Consider the following 18597-nt stretch of genomic DNA (forward strand, 5'->3'; position numbering starts at 1 on the left):
AAGAGAGAAAATTTTGCATTTTTATTTTTTACATGTGTGAGAGAGAGAGAGAGAAATGTTAAGAACTTAACAAAAGTTTTCTTTAAATTGGTCATTGACAGGTGTCTCTCTAATATATTGACACACATACCAATATGCAGGAAGTGCTGCAAACTTGTTTGCAACAAATCCTTGTCCAAAAACTATTCACCTGTTCTTTTCGTCACGACCTATTTAAAGAATCATGTTACTTACTAATAATAAGTACAATTTTAGTATATTTTGACACCCTTCCCCTCTCTCTCTCTTTCTCTCTCTCTTTTTGTTCCAAATTGATTGTGACAAACAAATTAAAATACAAAAAAGAATATTCTTTTTTTAATTCAATCAATCCCAGATTAATTTCCAAATAAGATATTTTCCCCCAAGACTAATTTAATTTCTAAATCCACTAGAGGTGCAACCATGCAGCAGGCACCCACAAAATTCAGAACTCACCCTGAAGAAAATTTTGGACAATTGAATAAGTATTTAATATATCCATTTCTTTTTTTGATAATTCAATAGTTTCATTAGGGGAGAGGGGTTTTGGACTAAATGTCTTTATTGGAAATACCAAAAAATGTCAATTGAGAAACAAGGCTCGTTACAAACAGTCCAAGGCATATAGATTCCCATCGCATTCATTCTTTAGTTGCCCAAAATCATTAGCATCAAAATCAATATGAGTTCAAACTATGCTGGAGCCCTATAAGCTATAAGCATAAATCAGACAGGCTGCCAATATATAGCATAGTTTAGGAGACACTAAACAGTCTACCCTACAGTTATCCACAGGGTCAATGTATCTGCTCTATGGAAACACAACCATGAACTTATGCCAAGATGCTTGTCGACATGCTTACAAACTGAAAAAGTCAGTGGGGGTTTAAAGATGCCTACCAACTACATCATTAAAACTTGAACCATTGATGAATTAAACGAGCCTAAACAGCAACCTTAAAATGCACCCTCAGATTTCTTTGAAATGGCAATAACATTGAAGTTGAGGGAGTTGGGATTCTTCTCGATCATGCCCTGTATGACTTTAGCTGCATCCTGTTATGAATCAAAGTATATATTATCAAAAGCTAAAATTAAAATAAAATAAAATAAACAGGTCTCAGGCTAAAGATATGAAAACATTTCAGATCACGGGCAGCAAACTGAATCCAGTAACTCAAATTAGAGGATACTGAAGCCCCAACCCTAGGATGTAATGTTTGGAGCCCAACATGATATTAACTAGCTAAAGGTGAACTCATAAACATCCACATTGGTGGTGCTAAAAAAGCTAAAAAGCTATTTTTAGCACCACCATATACAAAAAGGGTGCAACATTGGTGGTTGTATAGGTAAAAATTTTACCTACACAGCTACCTAGCTACCGTGCACAGCTATATATGGCTGTGCACTGTCGCTCAAAGCTAAACTCATAAATAACTTTTTATTCCCACCTCCTATTAAAATATTATTTCTTTCTTCTTCTTTATTTCTTTCTTTCTTTCTTTCTTTCTTTCTTTTTTTTTCCTACCCGATTCAGTGCTACTTTCTCAGATCAAACTCTCAACTCTCTCTCAACTCTCACCTCTGCCGAGATTCATCATCCTCTCACCGCCACCACCAAAGCTCAACTCTCATCCTTTTTTTTCTTTCTTCTTCCACTCCTCACTGGCCCACTCCCCTTGCCCCACGCCGCCAACCCACGTTGACCCATCTCGCCCTCGCCGCCGTCCTAAGCCCCAAGCCCCGAGTCCCAAGCTGACCCACGCCAACCCATTCAGCCTCTCTTCTGTCTGACCCATCTCAGCCTCTCTTCTCTATTTGGGTACCAATTTCTTCAAAGCTTGCTTGCTGATTTACAGGTGAGTTGTCTCTGTCTTCTTCATCATGTAATGCTTGGGGTTTTTGATTTGGGAAATTGGTATGATAAATTTTTCATGTCAATTAGGAATTTTCTGTTTGTAGAGAATTTATATTTGTTGATTCTAATGATAAATTTGCGGAGAATTGGAATGATAAATTTTCTGTTTATGCTCCCAATTTCTATTTGTTGATTCTAAGTTATTACAATAAATGTCACATTGGAAATTGTTTTAAAAATTTCCTGATTGTAGGGAAGTTTATGTTTTTGTTTCTAATGTTTTGGTGTAAATGTTAGTTTGAGAATTTTCTGTGTGCAGGGAAGGCTACATTTTTTTGGTTTCTAATTTATTGCAATATAAATTTGCAGGGAATTGAAATGATAAATTTTCTGTTTTTGCTTCTTGCCGATTTTCTGTTTGTTGATTCTAATTTATTACAATATATGTCATGTTAGAAATTGTTTTTGGAATTTTCTGGTTGCGTCAATGGCGGCAGCAATGGTGGTGGCGTCGGTGACAGTGGTAGCGGTGGCAGCAGCAGCGATAGCAATTGCTATGGTTGTGATTGTTGTTTATTGTAGTGGATATACTATTTTATTGTAGTGGATCTATTATTTTATTGTGATGTTTATATTATTTTATTGTGTTGAAAACTAAAATAGATCCAATAATACTAGATGTTTTGTAAAGTGAATAGGTAAAATAAATAAAGTAACTTTTTGTAGTGCCAAATAACTAAAAAAAATAACTCCACTAATGTGGATGCTCTAAGATTCAGTCAAACCAGACTCAATCCCTGTTCCACCAATCTAATCCAGGCAGGGGTTCAGCATATCCTTCTTCTTTCCTGAGGCATTTCACTCAAGTTGAAACAACACATAAGGGTGGCTAATGCTTTTTCTTCCACTTCAAAATCAGAAGCACTCCCTTTTTTTTTTAACCTTTTTTTCATTTTTAATTAATTAAATATTTGTCTTCCACTTGATGGCTTTTTTTTAAAGCCTTTTTAAACTAACACAGGGGATTTCCTTACTGTTAGAAGTTTTACAGCTTTGAAACACACACACCATATCAATGCCTTCTCCCGTTTTCATTTCATTTACAAGCTAATATTCTTATTCCACTCTTTACTTGTCAACCATATATGATTAGGAAATAAGACTTTAGACGGCATATGATTACAATAGTTTCATGAGGCAATATTTACCTGCAATATGCTGCTTGGTGAGGATGGACCATGAGATATTGGTCCTGTCTTTCTTCCATCAAGCTCATAAAGTTCCCCTTCATTGTTCATTTAAAACACAGAAAATCAGATAGAAAATCCAGATATAGATTTGGATTTACAAATTTTCAAAAGCATCTAAACATACAAAGCATTTATACGTGTGTGCACGAGCACGCGTGTGCATTATAATTTTAGGTTCCCTTGGTATCAGAAAATGGAGAGAGAGAGAGAGAGAGAGAGTCAGTTATCAAAGAAAGTACCATCCACACATGAGAAGCAGATGAAATGAGTGTCCACATTATCTGAAGCCTGCCATGAAAATTTGGTAAGACAGGAGAAGCACAATGTGTCTTAACTGAAAATATAATAATTAGAAGATAAGCACATTACTACTCCCATAATCATTGATTTTCAGCTAAATGCAAAAGTAAAAAATTGGGGGGGAACATAGCCGTTTCTTACTGAAAGCTCTAGGCTTCAGTCTTGAATCTTTAGAGCCTTTCTATGAACATGGTGTTGCTATCTCACATGTGCGATCCACACATTTCTAAATACAAACATCTATTTTGCCCGTGAACCTACTCCAAGACTTCATCTGATCTCACCTTAGTGCCAGTCAGCGTAAGTTGCACCAACCCTCAATTATTCACATTAGCCCTCTAGTCATAAACTGGGCTCTGCCACAAGGTTGCTAGTCTAATTTTTAACCTACAGCCCTGGCATGATAATCATACCATTTTTTTATTTTCCTATAAATTGGACATCCTAGAAATCAAAAAGCATTTTGCATAAAATTTATTTCCTTCACTGCAATAGATGATCAAGTATTCATATCTCTTTTCAAAGCATGGGTTAATTAATTAATTTATTTTTTATAAATAATTAAATTCATTAGAAAAAAAATAACAGAATACAATGACCCAAAGCACACAGGCAGTGTACTTAGGAAACATGAAAACAACAAAACTATGACGCATGAAACGAACACCTATCAAGCAAATCAGTCAAAGAAATAAAAGTGAAAACACCCGATGCATTTGTCCATTCAAGTAAAGTCAGAAAGAAGGAAAGCTTTAGGTCATGAATCAATCTTTCACTCCCTTCAAAAATCCAAGCACTCCTCTCCTGCCAAATACCCCACATAAGGCAATGAGGGATCATGTTCCAAATCACCACATTACTACATCTGCGAAACTTGTTCAGCTAGCTTGCTAGAAGCTCCCCAACACCCCTTAGCATAACCCAATAAACCCCAAATAGGGAAAATACCATATTTCACATCTCTCTAGTTACAGAACAATGACATGAGCAGGTCAATTTACACAATCTACGTCCCAATTTTCATTCAACATGTTACTCTAGTATCTGAAAGCTAGATTTCCCCATTGTCTAAAAAAGAGAATTTTAATGGGCCGTGTTACCACTCGCTTTACGTATTTGTGAACTATAAGCCATTTCAACAGGGACAAAAACATGGGGCGAACTAACTGAATGAGCCAAATTTATAATAAAAACTAAAGAGTTTGAATTTGGTAAAGATGGGGTGTAAAACCCATGTTTTACACTATTCAATAAAAGATTGCCACATTAGTTTTTTACTTAAAACTCAATGTATCCTACCACACATAATAACATCTCAATAAACTCACAGTTAAGTTAGAGTTTCAAATGGGTATTAGAATTGGTTGAGTGTGGTTGTGCCTATTTTTTAATATGTAATATGATGATGTGGCAAGTTGGGATTGGAGAGGTAAAACTTAGGTTTTACATCACATTCTTATAGAATTTAATCTCAAAACTAAACAGCACCTTGTTCCTCTAGCATTTCAAGATGTAATGGCTAGCTATACAAATACCATATCCACTTTAAATCTTTGCAGAAAATTAGAATAATTGACTGTTGTTATTTATTAAAAAAAAAAAAAAAAAAAAAACAATACATCATTATTCACTTAAAAGCTGCAAACTGTTTATAACAACTTACTTCTGTTTCACCAGCAGTAGCCGCTACTGAATGAGCAACTTCCATTTCTGTGTCTTTCTCAAGATATGTCGCACGCTACACCAAGTATGTGGAAAGAATATTTTTTTAAAAAGAGGCAAAACCATTTAGGTACATCATCAGATCATCCAACTGGAGAGAGAGAGAGAGAGAGAGAGAGAGAGAGAGAACCTCCGATGGATCCATTGTAGCAGTAGTTTTAAAAAACCTATCCAAGAATGATCCCTCAACTGAAAATAACAACAGCCCAAAATGGAAGGGGAAATTAAATTTATATAATGATGGTTTCAAAAATAGAAAGTAATCATTACAAGACTGAAAGTGTCTGAATCAAAATTCTCAGCTTTTACAGAATAATTTATCAAATAATCTGAGCATAACCAGACAGGACTACCAAGTTTCATGACTATGCAGTAGAAACCTATTTCTCTTGCTACACTGTCGGTATTATTGCAAGTGGTCACGTAGGTAGCCTAAGAAGGCAGACACCTAGGTGCAAAACAGTTCACCACACTTCTTTCTCACTTTCAAATATTTAGATAATAAAAAAGTCACACATCTGACATCTTTTTCCTCATGTTCTTTGTTTTCCATCTTTAAACTTTTAAGAAGATGTTAAAATGATTGAGCATTAGACTAATAAAATAAATGAGTATTGCATTATATGCTAAAGTGAGCTTTCTTTTTCCTCTTATGGATTTTAGATTTTTTTTCTCAAGCAAAGTAACAAAAACAGCAGAAGAGAAAAAGAGTGAAAAAAAAAAGGTAAGAAAGATAGCGTGGTTCTTCTTTCTGATAATTTTGCAATAATTTTACATATTGTGGTCTCTTCAAATTGTGATACATAATTTTTCATACAATATGTAACTCCCCAGGACAGAGAAAACACATTAATGTCTACATATAATCAGGACACATGGTTGAAAAGAAAGTTTTCCAAGCTTACCAAGCTTGATCTCTGAAGTGAGATTCCCAATAGCATGAAGTAGTCCAATTGTTCCACAAGCATTGCCGACAGTTTGTTTCATAAAATAAACACTATTGCTAGCTTCCTGCAACCAGATAGTACAAATCATTTCTAATTAAACAAAAAAAAGAGTATAAAAATTGTGATATATGAAGCATTACAAACATTAATTTAACTTTACAAACTTCCAATCAAGTTATCGTCATTTAATGAATAATGACATTCTCTAATCAGTTTCTAATGTTATGACTATGGATGTGGAATGTGATATTAAGTTCTAAACAAATCCTTAAATTGCAAATTATTTACAAGCCATAGCCTTGATCACAGGAATCTAGGAAAGCATACCTAGAAAAGATAATTATGATAAAAATATGTTCAACAATGAAAGTAATTTACATACAGATTATAATAAAAATGCCACTGCACTCACCTTCTCTTCATTTTCCTGTTGAATTCTCTCTTCTTCACTCTGAGGAGAATTAAAACATCAGTAGACAAATACATGTTCCTTATGGAAACCAAGGACCTTAAGTTTAAAAATGGACCAAAGCTTGAAAGAAACAAATCATTTAGAAAAATACCTGTGCAGTTAAGGGATAAAGAAACACCACAGCTAGTACAGGCTTTGGAACCATTTCCAAAAGTTCTAGGTCCAAGCCAAAAACATCATAGCACTCTGCCTCATCCTCTGGGAGGCCAAGGCCCCAAAGGAACTGCAAAATGATTAAACAAAAGAATAAAATCTAAATTTCTTTCACATGCATCCGATTAATACTTTTATCAAAAAGAGAACCCTGCAAACTAAGATACATCCTTTTAAGACAATAGTCCTCACGAAGATCCTTTATGAAAGGTGAGAAAACTAATGGGGTAAGATTGCCTACTTCTTCAGAAATTTGTTGGATTGGATGTTAGTTGGGAGTTGTTTTTCTTTATATTTGGTTGGTGATTTGATTGAACATTGTAATTTTAAGTGATTGATTGTACTGTCCCCATTTGTATACTTGGGTGACTTTTTTTGGTTTCAATAAAGTTTCATTATTTTTCCAAAAAATAAAAAGAGAGGCAAGATTGCCTACCAAACACCTCACCTAGACCCCACAAAAGGAAGAGTCTTTGTGCAATGGGTACGAACTTTTTTGAGCAATCCCAAGAGGAGAGGAACGGTGAGAATTAAAGCAATGAGATCCGTCTTACAAGGCATGGTCCCTAGCCAATTGAGCTCCTCCATAGGGTTGAAAACTATAGTCAAGTTACCATTGATTGTCAAATAATGTCAAAAGTAGTATTTGTTTGTTTGTTATCCGTTATACCTAAAAATATAATTACTAATTTCTTAAATAGTCTCCAATGCCTAAAACCGTAATAATTAGTAACCCCATTTGTCTAATAATTAGTAACCTTCAATTTGATTGTGAGAAAGGAATGTTTTTAACGTTTTCTTATTCTTCCCCCTAAGAAAAATACAAAACTAACTCAAAATCATGTAAATTTGTACCAAAAACTTCTTTTTATTTTATTTTTTGATATGTTAATTTTTTATCCCTCAAATCACTTGCAATTGTTATCTTATACCTTCATCTAAAACTCCACCCAAAAAAAAAAAAAAAAAACAATAATATTCCCACACACCCAAAAACCCATTCCCAATCAGAAACTTTTACAAATAGCATCCAAAGCTTAAAACCATAAACATTCAATTTTCCACATCAAACCCTAACTCTCCATTTGTCATCTCAGGGAAAATCAAATCAAATCAAATCAAAATAACAAACCTTTGGCTTTGGTTAACCCCCGAAAAAAATAATAAAACAGCTCAATCAAATTAATTTCGCATGCCCAGATAATCTTAATCAAATATACTACTAATATTTTCTTATCCTTTCCGATCCATTTCTCGCCAGCCAAACAGAGCTTAATTTTAAAAAAAATAAAAGAAAAGAAAAGAAATACCTGGTTCATAACCTCAGGGTTAGCTTCAAGAGGAAGCCACCTCTTCGCTGAAGGAGTTTCGTCTAAAGCAGCCATTTTTCGCTTTCACTTTCACTTTCGCTTTTGTTTTTGCTTTTTCTCTCAGATTCTGAGAAATGTAATATATATATTCTCCTGCTGCTGCTAGAACTCAACTCTACTTTTGCTTTATGGAAATTTGAGAAATGGGAGAAATGGGATCGGCTCCAACTCTTGGTTTTTATAAATAGGTTTTGGGTGGGCTTTATATCTCTGCCCTCTTTTGTTCTTTTATGGCCCTCTTTGTTGACATGAGACAAGCCCATAATGTCCACTATTTAGGAGCCCATTAAAAGGTAAGCCCACCCCATTTTAGTTTTGTTTTGAAGCATAAACCATTTAAGGTTCCATTTGGTGTCTAAAAGTTTGGAGCAATAGAAAAGTAGGAGGATAAAAAATGTGAATGAATGAAAAAGTGAGATAGTAGAAGAGATTTTAATTTCCCTCATGTCTATTTGGTTGGAGGTGAAAAATGGGAGAGATCTAAAAAATGAGTTTGTATAAATTTACTTATATACCCTTGTTAAAAAAATGATGCCTAATTAAAACAAAAAAAAGTGGCAAACAAAAAAAAAGGCAATCACCCAACTTTATTAAAAGATAAAAATCATGCCCAAATAAAAAATTCATGTCTATTTAAACCCCAAAAAAAAGAAGAAAAAAAGAAGAAGAGAAAAACAAAAGAAAGCACCCACAATTTGTATCACGCCTACGTAGGGAAGCCCAAAAAAAAAAAAGAAAAAAAAAAAGAGAAAAAGCAACCAGCAAGTCCATGTAAGAGGAGGGGGAGGATAGTTTAGTCATTAACTGCAACTATTCCTCCTCATTTATTTTCTCCCCAAATTTGGTAGATAGAATTTTGGTAGGCCGAAAGAGAAAACACCTGGACTTTACTAATTTATTATCTTCTCCTTCTCTCCAACCAAACACCTATAAAATCAGGTTTCTCTTCACTTTTCTCTCCCTTATTTTCTATCCTCCATGTTTTACTTCCAACCAAACAAACCCTAAGGGTATGTTTGGTTGGAGTGAAAACTGGGAGGATGGAAAATAGGGTGGAAAATGTCATTTTTCACTGTTTGGTTGAGAGGAGTAGGGGGAGAGAAAAGTGGTGGGGGTGGGGGCTCACAAGTTTTCTCTTCTCCTCCTTCAAAGTACAATCTCTCCAAATTGGAGAGAAAATTAGAGTGAAAAGTGGGAAAAATATTTGGACAAAACTGCCCCCACCTCTTTTAACGTTTCTACCTTTTCTTTTTCTTTTTTTCTTTTTTTTTTTCCTTTAGTTTTGTTAGGCGGTGGGTTCTTCTTCTTTTCCTTCTTTTTGTTTTTTTTTTTCTTAATTTTTATTTTTATTATTTTTTTAAGAAAACACTTTTGGATGATTTCTTATGTTATTTTTTGAAATGTCTACTTTCATCTAAACACAATTTTTAAAAAAAGTATAATGTATTACTTTTTGTTTTATTTAAGAGGGGCATGATAGTAAATTTATACAAACCTTATTTTCAACCAAACCAAAAGGTTTTCCATCCCTCAACTTTTCCACAATTCCACCCTCTCAACCAAATACAAATAAGGAAAACAAAAAACTTTTCTATCCTCCTACCTTTCTATCCTCCTTCTATTTTTCATTCTCCCAACCAAACGGACCCTAAAAGTTAGGTTAGGTTAGGCACCATTTACTTTTAGATACCAAATGAGGGACTTAGTGTCCCATTGCAACACACTTATAAGCCAGCTTATAACTTATTTTTCTTACTATTTGTAAGTTTCACGTGAGTCACCTATTTATTTTATTTAACTTTTACCTTTTATTTATAATACTTTCAGAAAAAAGTTAAATAATTTGTTTCCAAACAAACACTTAATTGTTTATGCTTCAAAACAAAAATTATAGATTATTTAATTGAAATCACCTGGTTATATTGACGAATGAAACAAAAGTTGTATTTCTGGTTATACAATTTCTTGTATTGTTGTATAACTTTTTTGTGCATTGAATTGTTAAATTGTGGAATTTGGTAGAGAAATTATAAAGAAAAATATAAATTTTTTTGTAGAAATTTTTTGAGTCAACAACAGGTAGATTTTTTAGAAATTGGTTGACACAAAAGAACTATTTTGGTAAACCATTAAGACCCATTTCTAAAAAAAGACATCCAGAGTCAAATCTCCTGTCCCCTTGTTGTAACTATTGAATTATACCAAAAAAAAAAAAAGCACTCCAAATTGGTTCAAAGTGTCATTCTAATTGCCATATTATTTGATGTCAAGTTTTTTTAGATTTTAAATGCACTCCAATTTCGTGACAAGTGTCATTTATAGTTTTAAAAATCGGATTGGAGCAGGCAATTCAACAGGAAACTGGACCCTTAATCAGTCTTGTAAAAACCTTTGGTTCAACCAATAAAAACTGGAAATCGAACACTTTTCTAGTTCTTTGACCATTTCGGTTTTTAAAACCATGGTATCATTACAATTATACTTTAGTATGTCAATTATATTTATGTATCTAAATTTAGAAAATACAAAAAGACTCCCATTTCCTCCTATATAATAATATGTGTACAGTTTACTACTTATTAGGTGGAAATGTTATGCAAAAATATAAAACATGACAGACAAAGTAATTTATATACACATGACTCTGTATGTGTGTGTATTGCACCTTTGCATATATAGGGTTTTAAGCTAATTTCAATTAAAAATAAAGTAATGCAATTTTTTTTATTATCGGAAATTGTTAAAAAAAAAAAAATTAATTAGAAATTTTAATCACATGGTTATATTGTCTAATATAACAAAAGCAGTCTAATCTTAGGTTACCTAATGAATATGGTATAAACCGTATAATATCAAACGCAATTAAAAAACAACTGGTGTAATATCAAACGCAATTATAATATATATATATATATATTATGCGGTAATGATTCTTTTATAAAATATTTTACTAGATTGTATTATGCTAGAAAAGCCAAATTCACTTATTCAATTTAATGATGATATGAATAAAAGATTTGTGGTTTAATCTCCGCTTATATAAAAAATCTTATTGGTGTCTTGGTTTAATAAAAAGACAACAATCATTAAAAGTGCCTTAGGTTAAAAGTTAAAACTCCCAAAAAAAAAAAAAAAATCTAACAATGGTATGAATTAATTATCAATGACTCATTGGTTTGAAACCTCTAGTAGAATTAACGAATAATCTTATTAATAGTTTAGCTAAAATTTTGAGGAGGCTAATATGAACACTCTAATACTCCTACATTTTTTTTTTTAATAATTATTTCATGCGATTATTGTACTCGTTAAATAAGGGCAAAATTATGAGGTTCTATCATTTACAAAAATTGCTTTTTTTTTTTTTTAATTTATTGTTTTGCCATTACTATATATTTCAACTTCCTTCTCTCACAGAATCTAAATATTCTGTCTTACTTTTCTTACTCCACTTTATATTTTACGAATAAAATTTTGCCACTTGTCCATCTATTTGAGTTAATACTAATTTTGTGCCTTCTCTTATTAAAATTTCCTAAAATAAATAAATAACCATACACATTCCCACTGGCCACCACCAAATTGCCGACATAATCAACGGCCAAACACGGCTACCAAATTCACCCAGTCCAATTTGTGGTACATCGGAAAAAAAGAAGAAGATTACATGAAGATCTCCAAATAGCCAAAGCCATCAGTATATCACCCATATTTAATGGTTACAGAGTAGATAAACAACACCGAAGCTAGAGATTTTAAAATTTGGCCCATCTTCAAACAACTTCTCATAAATTTTGAGCATAAATTAAACCCAATTATCTTATTCCCACCTCTATATTTATCAAAATCCCCAATAACAAAACAATTTCAAGCAATCGGATTATAATTTCTAACCAAAATGGGTCTTTGTAAGTCAAGTACAAGAATTAAGTCGCGGCATCTAAATTTTCTCAATGCAATAATGCCTCTCAACAGTAATCTAAAATAGCACTTTCACTTTGTTTCCTCTCCTCAGTTTTCACTAGAACTAAACACATAAACTAATACCCACTTATGGATCTGAGGACGAGGTGGCAATGGTGTGTATTTGGTGGCGCGCGGTGTATGGCTGTGACTTGTATGGAGTATGGTTGTGACTGGCACTATTAATGACTTTAGCGATCTTTTGCAAGTGTCATCAGCAAAGGTTGACGGTGGTGGACCGGTATTGGTGGCTGGTAGAGATGTGTTGTGTTTTCTCTTTTATGGCTTGTTTGGAAGTTTAGAGAGGGAGGAGAGTAGAGGGGAGTAGAGGGAAGGGGAGTAGTGGGGAGGAGAGTAGAGGAGAATGATTCACCTCCACCTTATTTGGATGTTTTTAAAATTAGTAAGGAGGAAGGGAGTAATTAGCCATTCTCCTTGTGTAATTTTGTTAATATAATAAGGGTAAATTAGGTAATTTACTTGGTTAATAGTTTATGTACTCTACTCCCCCTCCAAATCTCTCCAATTTGGGGGAATTAAAATTGGGGGGCCAGAGGGAGTCCAAACCCCTCCAAACTCCTCCAAACCCCTCCCCCTCATTCTTTAAAAAACTTCCAAACAAGGTAATTGCATTACTCTCCCTCCCTCTACTCTACTCCCCCTCTTTTTTTAAACATCCAAATATGCCATTAATTTTTTATCTAATTTAGGAAACTTATATCAAAAAAGGCATGAAATTAGTATTTAATTAAATGGATAGATATGTGGCAAGTTTTTATTTGTGGAGTATAAAGTGGAGTAGAAAGAGTGAGACAAAAGATTTGGACTCTCTTTCACACTATGTTTTTGATAATTCTTCTTTCATACAATCAAAGTATACTAGCGGTGCACACATGAGACGCATGTGTGTAATTAGTACATAATAATTAAATCACTATGAAAATCAAATTTGAGATAACAGCGGGAAGCAGTTTCACATAAGGATTATAAAGGTTTTTATATATTAATATTAGGAATGTAATATTTGACTAGTCAAATGTCTTGTAATTAAATTGGCACATTCCTTTACACAAAATGTTTGGGGATCGAAGCCCAGTTCTTGTTGTTGGTCCAATTTTTAAACCCATAATTTTAGGTATACAAGTTCACACAACATTTTTCACTATTTACAACAAACAGTTTTCCTCTTTATGTAACTTCCTTATTAAATATATATCCTTTGTATCATTTTTGTGTTCCACTTTAGACTCCATAAATTGTAGTATACCATGTGTTTGATTTTTGTTTCATATTTTAAACTTTAGTTATTTTATAAGGAAAGTAAAAAAGATTACATAACAAGTTGTAATTTGTAGAATATAAGGTAGAATATAAAAAATTATACAAATAATTTGTACACATATTGTACGAATACTATCTATGTGGAACACAAAATGGTTAAGAGGATATCAGTGTACTAATAATATCATGTCTCTTTTATAATAATACTATTTTTTGAAGACAAAAAGATCATTATAAACCTTGATAAGAAGCAACTGCTGACCTGAGTTCTCGTTAGTTCAACAATTAAAGTTTTTGTTGTTATTGAATAAGATATATGTGATTTAATTTCAGCATACATAAAATCTAAAAACGAATTGATGTCTTGATCTGATAATAAAAAACAATTATTATGAAACAAATGCCATATATTTGAAATATTATCGTACCTATTAAAAAAAGAAATATCTCTGTGACACTAACTTGCCTTTCATTTCACTATTGAAATATTATTTTATTTATAAACAGGATAAAACATTCAAGGGCTTGTTAGGCCAACAATTTTGGGTCTCCTTGTTGGAAAAATCCGAGGATCTCCAATCAATTGCCATTAACCAAATTCATTTAATAGCATTGTTGTTGTTGGTTTTTTTGGTCAGCGTTGGGGGGGGGGGGGGGGGGGGGGTTTCTAATAAAATGTGTACGTAGTTGATTATCAAACTGTAACGTTTTTTTTTCCCTCTACCTCGTAATTTATACACATCAACAGTTAAGTCATTTAGTTGCTTCTTGGCATGATGAATCTTGCTTCAATCCCCCTACCAAATTTTTTAACCAGTATGAAAAAACAAAGAATATTCAGCAAGATTACATTTAAAAATACATATATAAACGCACTAGATATTAATTTGTGTTTGCATAATGTGATAACATATTGCTAGGAGCCTTGTAGTTTAACTGGTTAACATCTTTTAATATGTCCATGATATCAAATTATAAATAAATAATAATAAAAAAATTTAAAAATGATAACATACTAATTTTGTTTTTTAATCAAGAAACTGATCTAAATACAACTTGCACGGTTGCACCCAAAATGAATGAAAAATTACTAGTCACTCCTTAAGTGAGCAAGACTAAACCAGATGACAAATAGAATAGAGTGCCAAATGTTAACGTCAATGAAAATATTTCATCTATGCATTGAACACTTCACCATTGTGGGGGAAGGAGAAGGATCATGAAGTTGATGAATGCTATTACAAGACCTTTTTGTTTTCCGTTCAACATTTCAAACGAATTGATGGGAAGCTTGGTGGTTTAGCCAATCTGCACACCAAAAAGTTTGAGCACTTTATTTGCCTCCTCTTGTCTCATGCTAGCAGCATCTAGGCCATTGTTAATGATTCCTTTTAAACCCATTTCCTGCTCCATATTCCCACCAGAGACTGAATTTTCAACATTTTTTGGCTGTGCATCTATCAAGTAAAACACACTGTTCTCTTCAGTCTCACATCTGTAGAAAAAGACAATGTCTTTATGGTTCAAGTTATTCATCTTGAGAAAGTGACTCCAGCCATTTGTGAAAACATAGCTCTTGGAACTCTTCCAAAATGAATATTGAAAAGTCCATGAACGACAATGTTTATCATAGAAGGTTAATTTGATGGACTCTCTCCTCTCTTCATTTTTGTCTGAATCGATGATGGCAAGTGGTGGGAAGTATTTCAATGCAAATTCCTTTGGGATGAGCAAATTCTTGTTGGCAACATCATTGTGGGTCAATTCCTTCTGAAAGAGTAACTGGTATGAGATTCCTTGATCATTCATTGAGTTACATGTTGGATTTTCCTTAATCGAAGAATGACTTGATCGGAACTTTTTGAACTTGGATGAGTAAGTTTGATCCCTGATCATGTTCAGAATTTCCTCATTTGAGTACTGGCTTTGGAATATGCTCTCTTGATCAGAGTAATTAGTCCAAGGGAAGTTGAGGGGGGCATCACGCCTTTGAAGCTTGATGGAAGCTCTATCATATGCTCTGGCTGCTTGTTCCTCTTTCTGATGTGCCCCAAGCCAATATGGCTTGTACTTATGGGAGATCCGTGCACCCCATTTACCACTGCTCAGAGGCATCACTCCTTTGAATCTAGAGGAGGAGCCTCCACTAAAACTACTCGGATTCTCATTTTTCAGATTATCATCCGAGAGTGGAGTCTCCACCACCATGTCTATTCTTGATTTTGAAGACAATTCCACCTCCATAAACTTGTGAAGAGAAAGATTTCTTTTTGAGAAAATGACAGTAGGGAATAACAAAGAAAAGGGGTAGAGACCAAGAATGTCAAGTTTTACATTAGGCTCTTGTCCATGTATAAGTTGGAACCTTTGCCATATATAATACAGCACACAGGAGAATTGGTTACGGCAATTTTAAATTATAATGACAAAACTAGAAGGTTCAAGTCATTTATGCATAGTTAAATTCTTTTTTTCTTTTTTTTGATGGGAATCAAATTCATGTTTTTGTTTTGACATCATCCAAGGACATTCATTTTTTGGTAGGTTTTTTTGTCAGTTTCCAAATTTGAACCTCTGTCACTAATGAAAACAGAAGAGAAAATCTAAATTTTTGCAGTATAGTCATTTACCTTAGCTTATCTGGCTTACCATATAAATTATTCCTTCAACGAATAACAATAGTTAGAAAAGGCTACCAAAATAATATACAATTGGTTTTACACAGACAGGCTGGGCTATTTCATAATGATGATCTTAGAATGACCTATCACTCTCATTATGGTTTACCCATCATTACAAATTGTCACTTGGGTTGGTTTAATCTTCTCATTACTAGAATTTATGTGTTAGTCACAAAAAAGACATGGTTTGTGTCCAGTGCACTAATGCACTGGACAAGTTGAGATGCAGACACGTATATACATTTTAACGTGTCCAGTGCACTAATACACTGGACACAATCTCAACCCTAGAAAAAATATCAAGGTTTTTCATAAGTTGGAATAAAAGTTAAGAATTGCTTAAATGACATAATTGGTAAATAATTGTACAACTAGAGTTTTAGTGACTTCCTATGTTTTATTCATTTTCTTAGTGAAGCTTGTTCAACGTAACTTTTTTCCTCATCCCACATGACACAATTTTATCTACAACTCATGATACATCAACATTATTTGTGCAAGTAAAAAAGAACAAGTCATGAGTTAAATTTCTTTAAAGGACCAATTTTCATCCAACTTCTTTCTCAATATATATATATATATATACAATATATATATATATATATACACATTTCATCCAACTGCACGGGTTTGATTATTTACCAAGGATCCACATATTTTCTCGGATTGACATAAAGTCTTTATTTTCTTTATATTATAAGTTGGACACAACCTTCCCATCAACCAAAAAAAAAAAAAAAAAAGTTGGACACAACCTACTATTCTTCCTTCCTCACTTCACAGAATTGGCTTTACCTTTTGGTTGGAGGGGTGAAAAAGTGAAATGATAGAAAATTATGGGAGGATAGAAGATATTTAATTTTTCCTCATGTATGTTTGGTTGGAGAGAGAAAATTGGAAGGATGAAAAACTCTTTTATTTGGTTGAGAGGAAAAATGAGAGGATGAAAAATGAAGTAAGTATAAATTTACAATTATGTCCCTATTAAATAAAACAAAAAAATAACACATTTTTTTTATTTAAAAATTGTGTATGAAGTATGAACACTTCAAAATTTTTTTAAAAGGAGTACAAGCTAAAGGAAGATGAGCACTAAAAAAAAAAGTACAGGAAAAGACCAAAAAAAAATAATAATAAAAAGAAAAAAAAATCGCAAAATTAAACAAAGAGGAAGATATTTTTTGCTAACCAAAAAAAAAAAAAGATAGCAGTAGTATGACTGTACAACGGACTGGGATAAAAATCAAAGGAGAAAAAAAAAAAGGCGATAGAAACAAAAACCGTGCACATGGGTATTCCAGTCTTTTTAATGCACTGAGTTTTTTTTTTTTCTAAGTTTTCTCTCCATTTTGGAGAAAAAATATTTTGGTGGACCGGAGAGAAAATATCTAGGCCCCACCATATTTTAATTTTTTTCCCTCTCCCCCTTCCAACCAAACACCCATTAAAAAGTTTTCTCTTCACTTTTCTCTCCTTAATTTTCTATCCTCCCTAAAATCTCTCCAAACAACCATTCCCTTAAAGTCCGAATCTTATTACTTCATCAATGGGCTCATGGCTTATATATCTCGGTTGCAATATGGATTGGTATTAAATAAAAGGTCCTTTCTCCTCAATAAATCAAGGGTCGAAGGCCCGCTTCGTCCTTTCATGTCTCCATGATGGACTTCCCAACAAAGGCTCGTACTTACACAAAATGGTTTATAACAAAATATTACCCAACTTCACAATAGACCATCAAAGTCTTAGTGGCATATATGATATTATTTTTACCGTCACGTGTCATGAAGTTGATAAGTCTACACTGACCCTTATTTATTTAGCAAAAAAAAAAAAAAAAAGTGGTATGGGAAAATGCTAGTCATGTGGGATCTTGGAAAAATGAAGGTCAACTCCATTTTGGTACCAAAGAACAAGTCCAGTACCAATTTTTACACTAATAGTTCGTTTGGATTGAGAGAGAGAGAAGGAAAGTAGAGTAGAGTAAAATTAACACCAAATTAGCCTATTTTCAACAAACTCTATTCTACTCTCATCCACTCCTCATTTTTCCTCCCTCAATCCAAACAGGCCCAAAAGACAAAAAGGTTAGGTCATGTATTAATGTCTCACAAAATTGTGGTAGTAACTAATGATACTATACTTCTTAGATAGAGAGTTTTATCTTGGATTCACTATTTATTTTATTTAAAAAAGAAAAAGAATTAGAAAACCATTAAAATGAAATACGTCCATTTTATTTCATTTAAAATATAGAGTATATCATCACAATTGAATATAAAAGGGAGAAATTAAATAGTCTTGTTTCTAGATACAATTTATTATTAAAATATAAGACATGGTTTTGCTACATTATAAAAATATGAAAATAATAGGATAAGAACTAGTCTAGAACTATTGATCTAACATCAAATGCTAAGTTGCGAAGTGGGAAGGAGTTTCCACTCTCCCAATGCAATCAGTCTTCAAGAACATAGTGGTCATAGATTCATGTCATGCAAAAATTCATGATATAGCATTCAAATATGTCAAAGCAACAACAAACGAAAATTCAACATGTAATTGAAACCCTAATC

At 33.0% G+C, this 18597-nt stretch overlaps 2 protein-coding genes across 2 annotated transcripts; both read right to left on the reverse strand.

Annotated features, from left to right (window-relative positions):
* Nucleotides 1-630: 630 nt before the first annotated feature.
* LOC112036279 (ubiquitin carboxyl-terminal hydrolase 3) lies at nt 631-8266 on the reverse strand. The gene is made up of 9 exons (XM_024069088.2): nt 8037-8266; nt 6665-6796; nt 6514-6552; nt 6060-6165; nt 5285-5343; nt 5096-5170; nt 3372-3420; nt 3091-3167; nt 631-1077 (listed from the first exon to the last, which is right to left on the reverse strand). The coding sequence occupies exons 1-9, from the start codon at nt 8109-8111 to the stop codon at nt 979-981; spliced, it is 711 nt and encodes a 236-aa protein (XP_023924856.1). The 5' UTR covers nt 8112-8266; the 3' UTR covers nt 631-978.
* A 6373-nt stretch (nt 8267-14639) lies between these two features.
* On the reverse strand, nt 14640-15548 carry LOC112036225 (AP2/ERF and B3 domain-containing transcription factor At1g50680). The gene has a single exon (XM_024069034.1). The coding sequence runs from the start codon at nt 15546-15548 to the stop codon at nt 14640-14642; it is 909 nt and encodes a 302-aa protein (XP_023924802.1).
* Between the last annotated feature and the right edge of the window lie 3049 nt (nt 15549-18597).

Source organism: Quercus suber, unplaced genomic scaffold, assembly GCF_002906115.3.
Source record: "Quercus suber isolate HL8 unplaced genomic scaffold, Cork oak 2.0 scaffold_11, whole genome shotgun sequence".
Taxonomy (NCBI): domain Eukaryota; kingdom Viridiplantae; phylum Streptophyta; class Magnoliopsida; order Fagales; family Fagaceae; genus Quercus; species Quercus suber.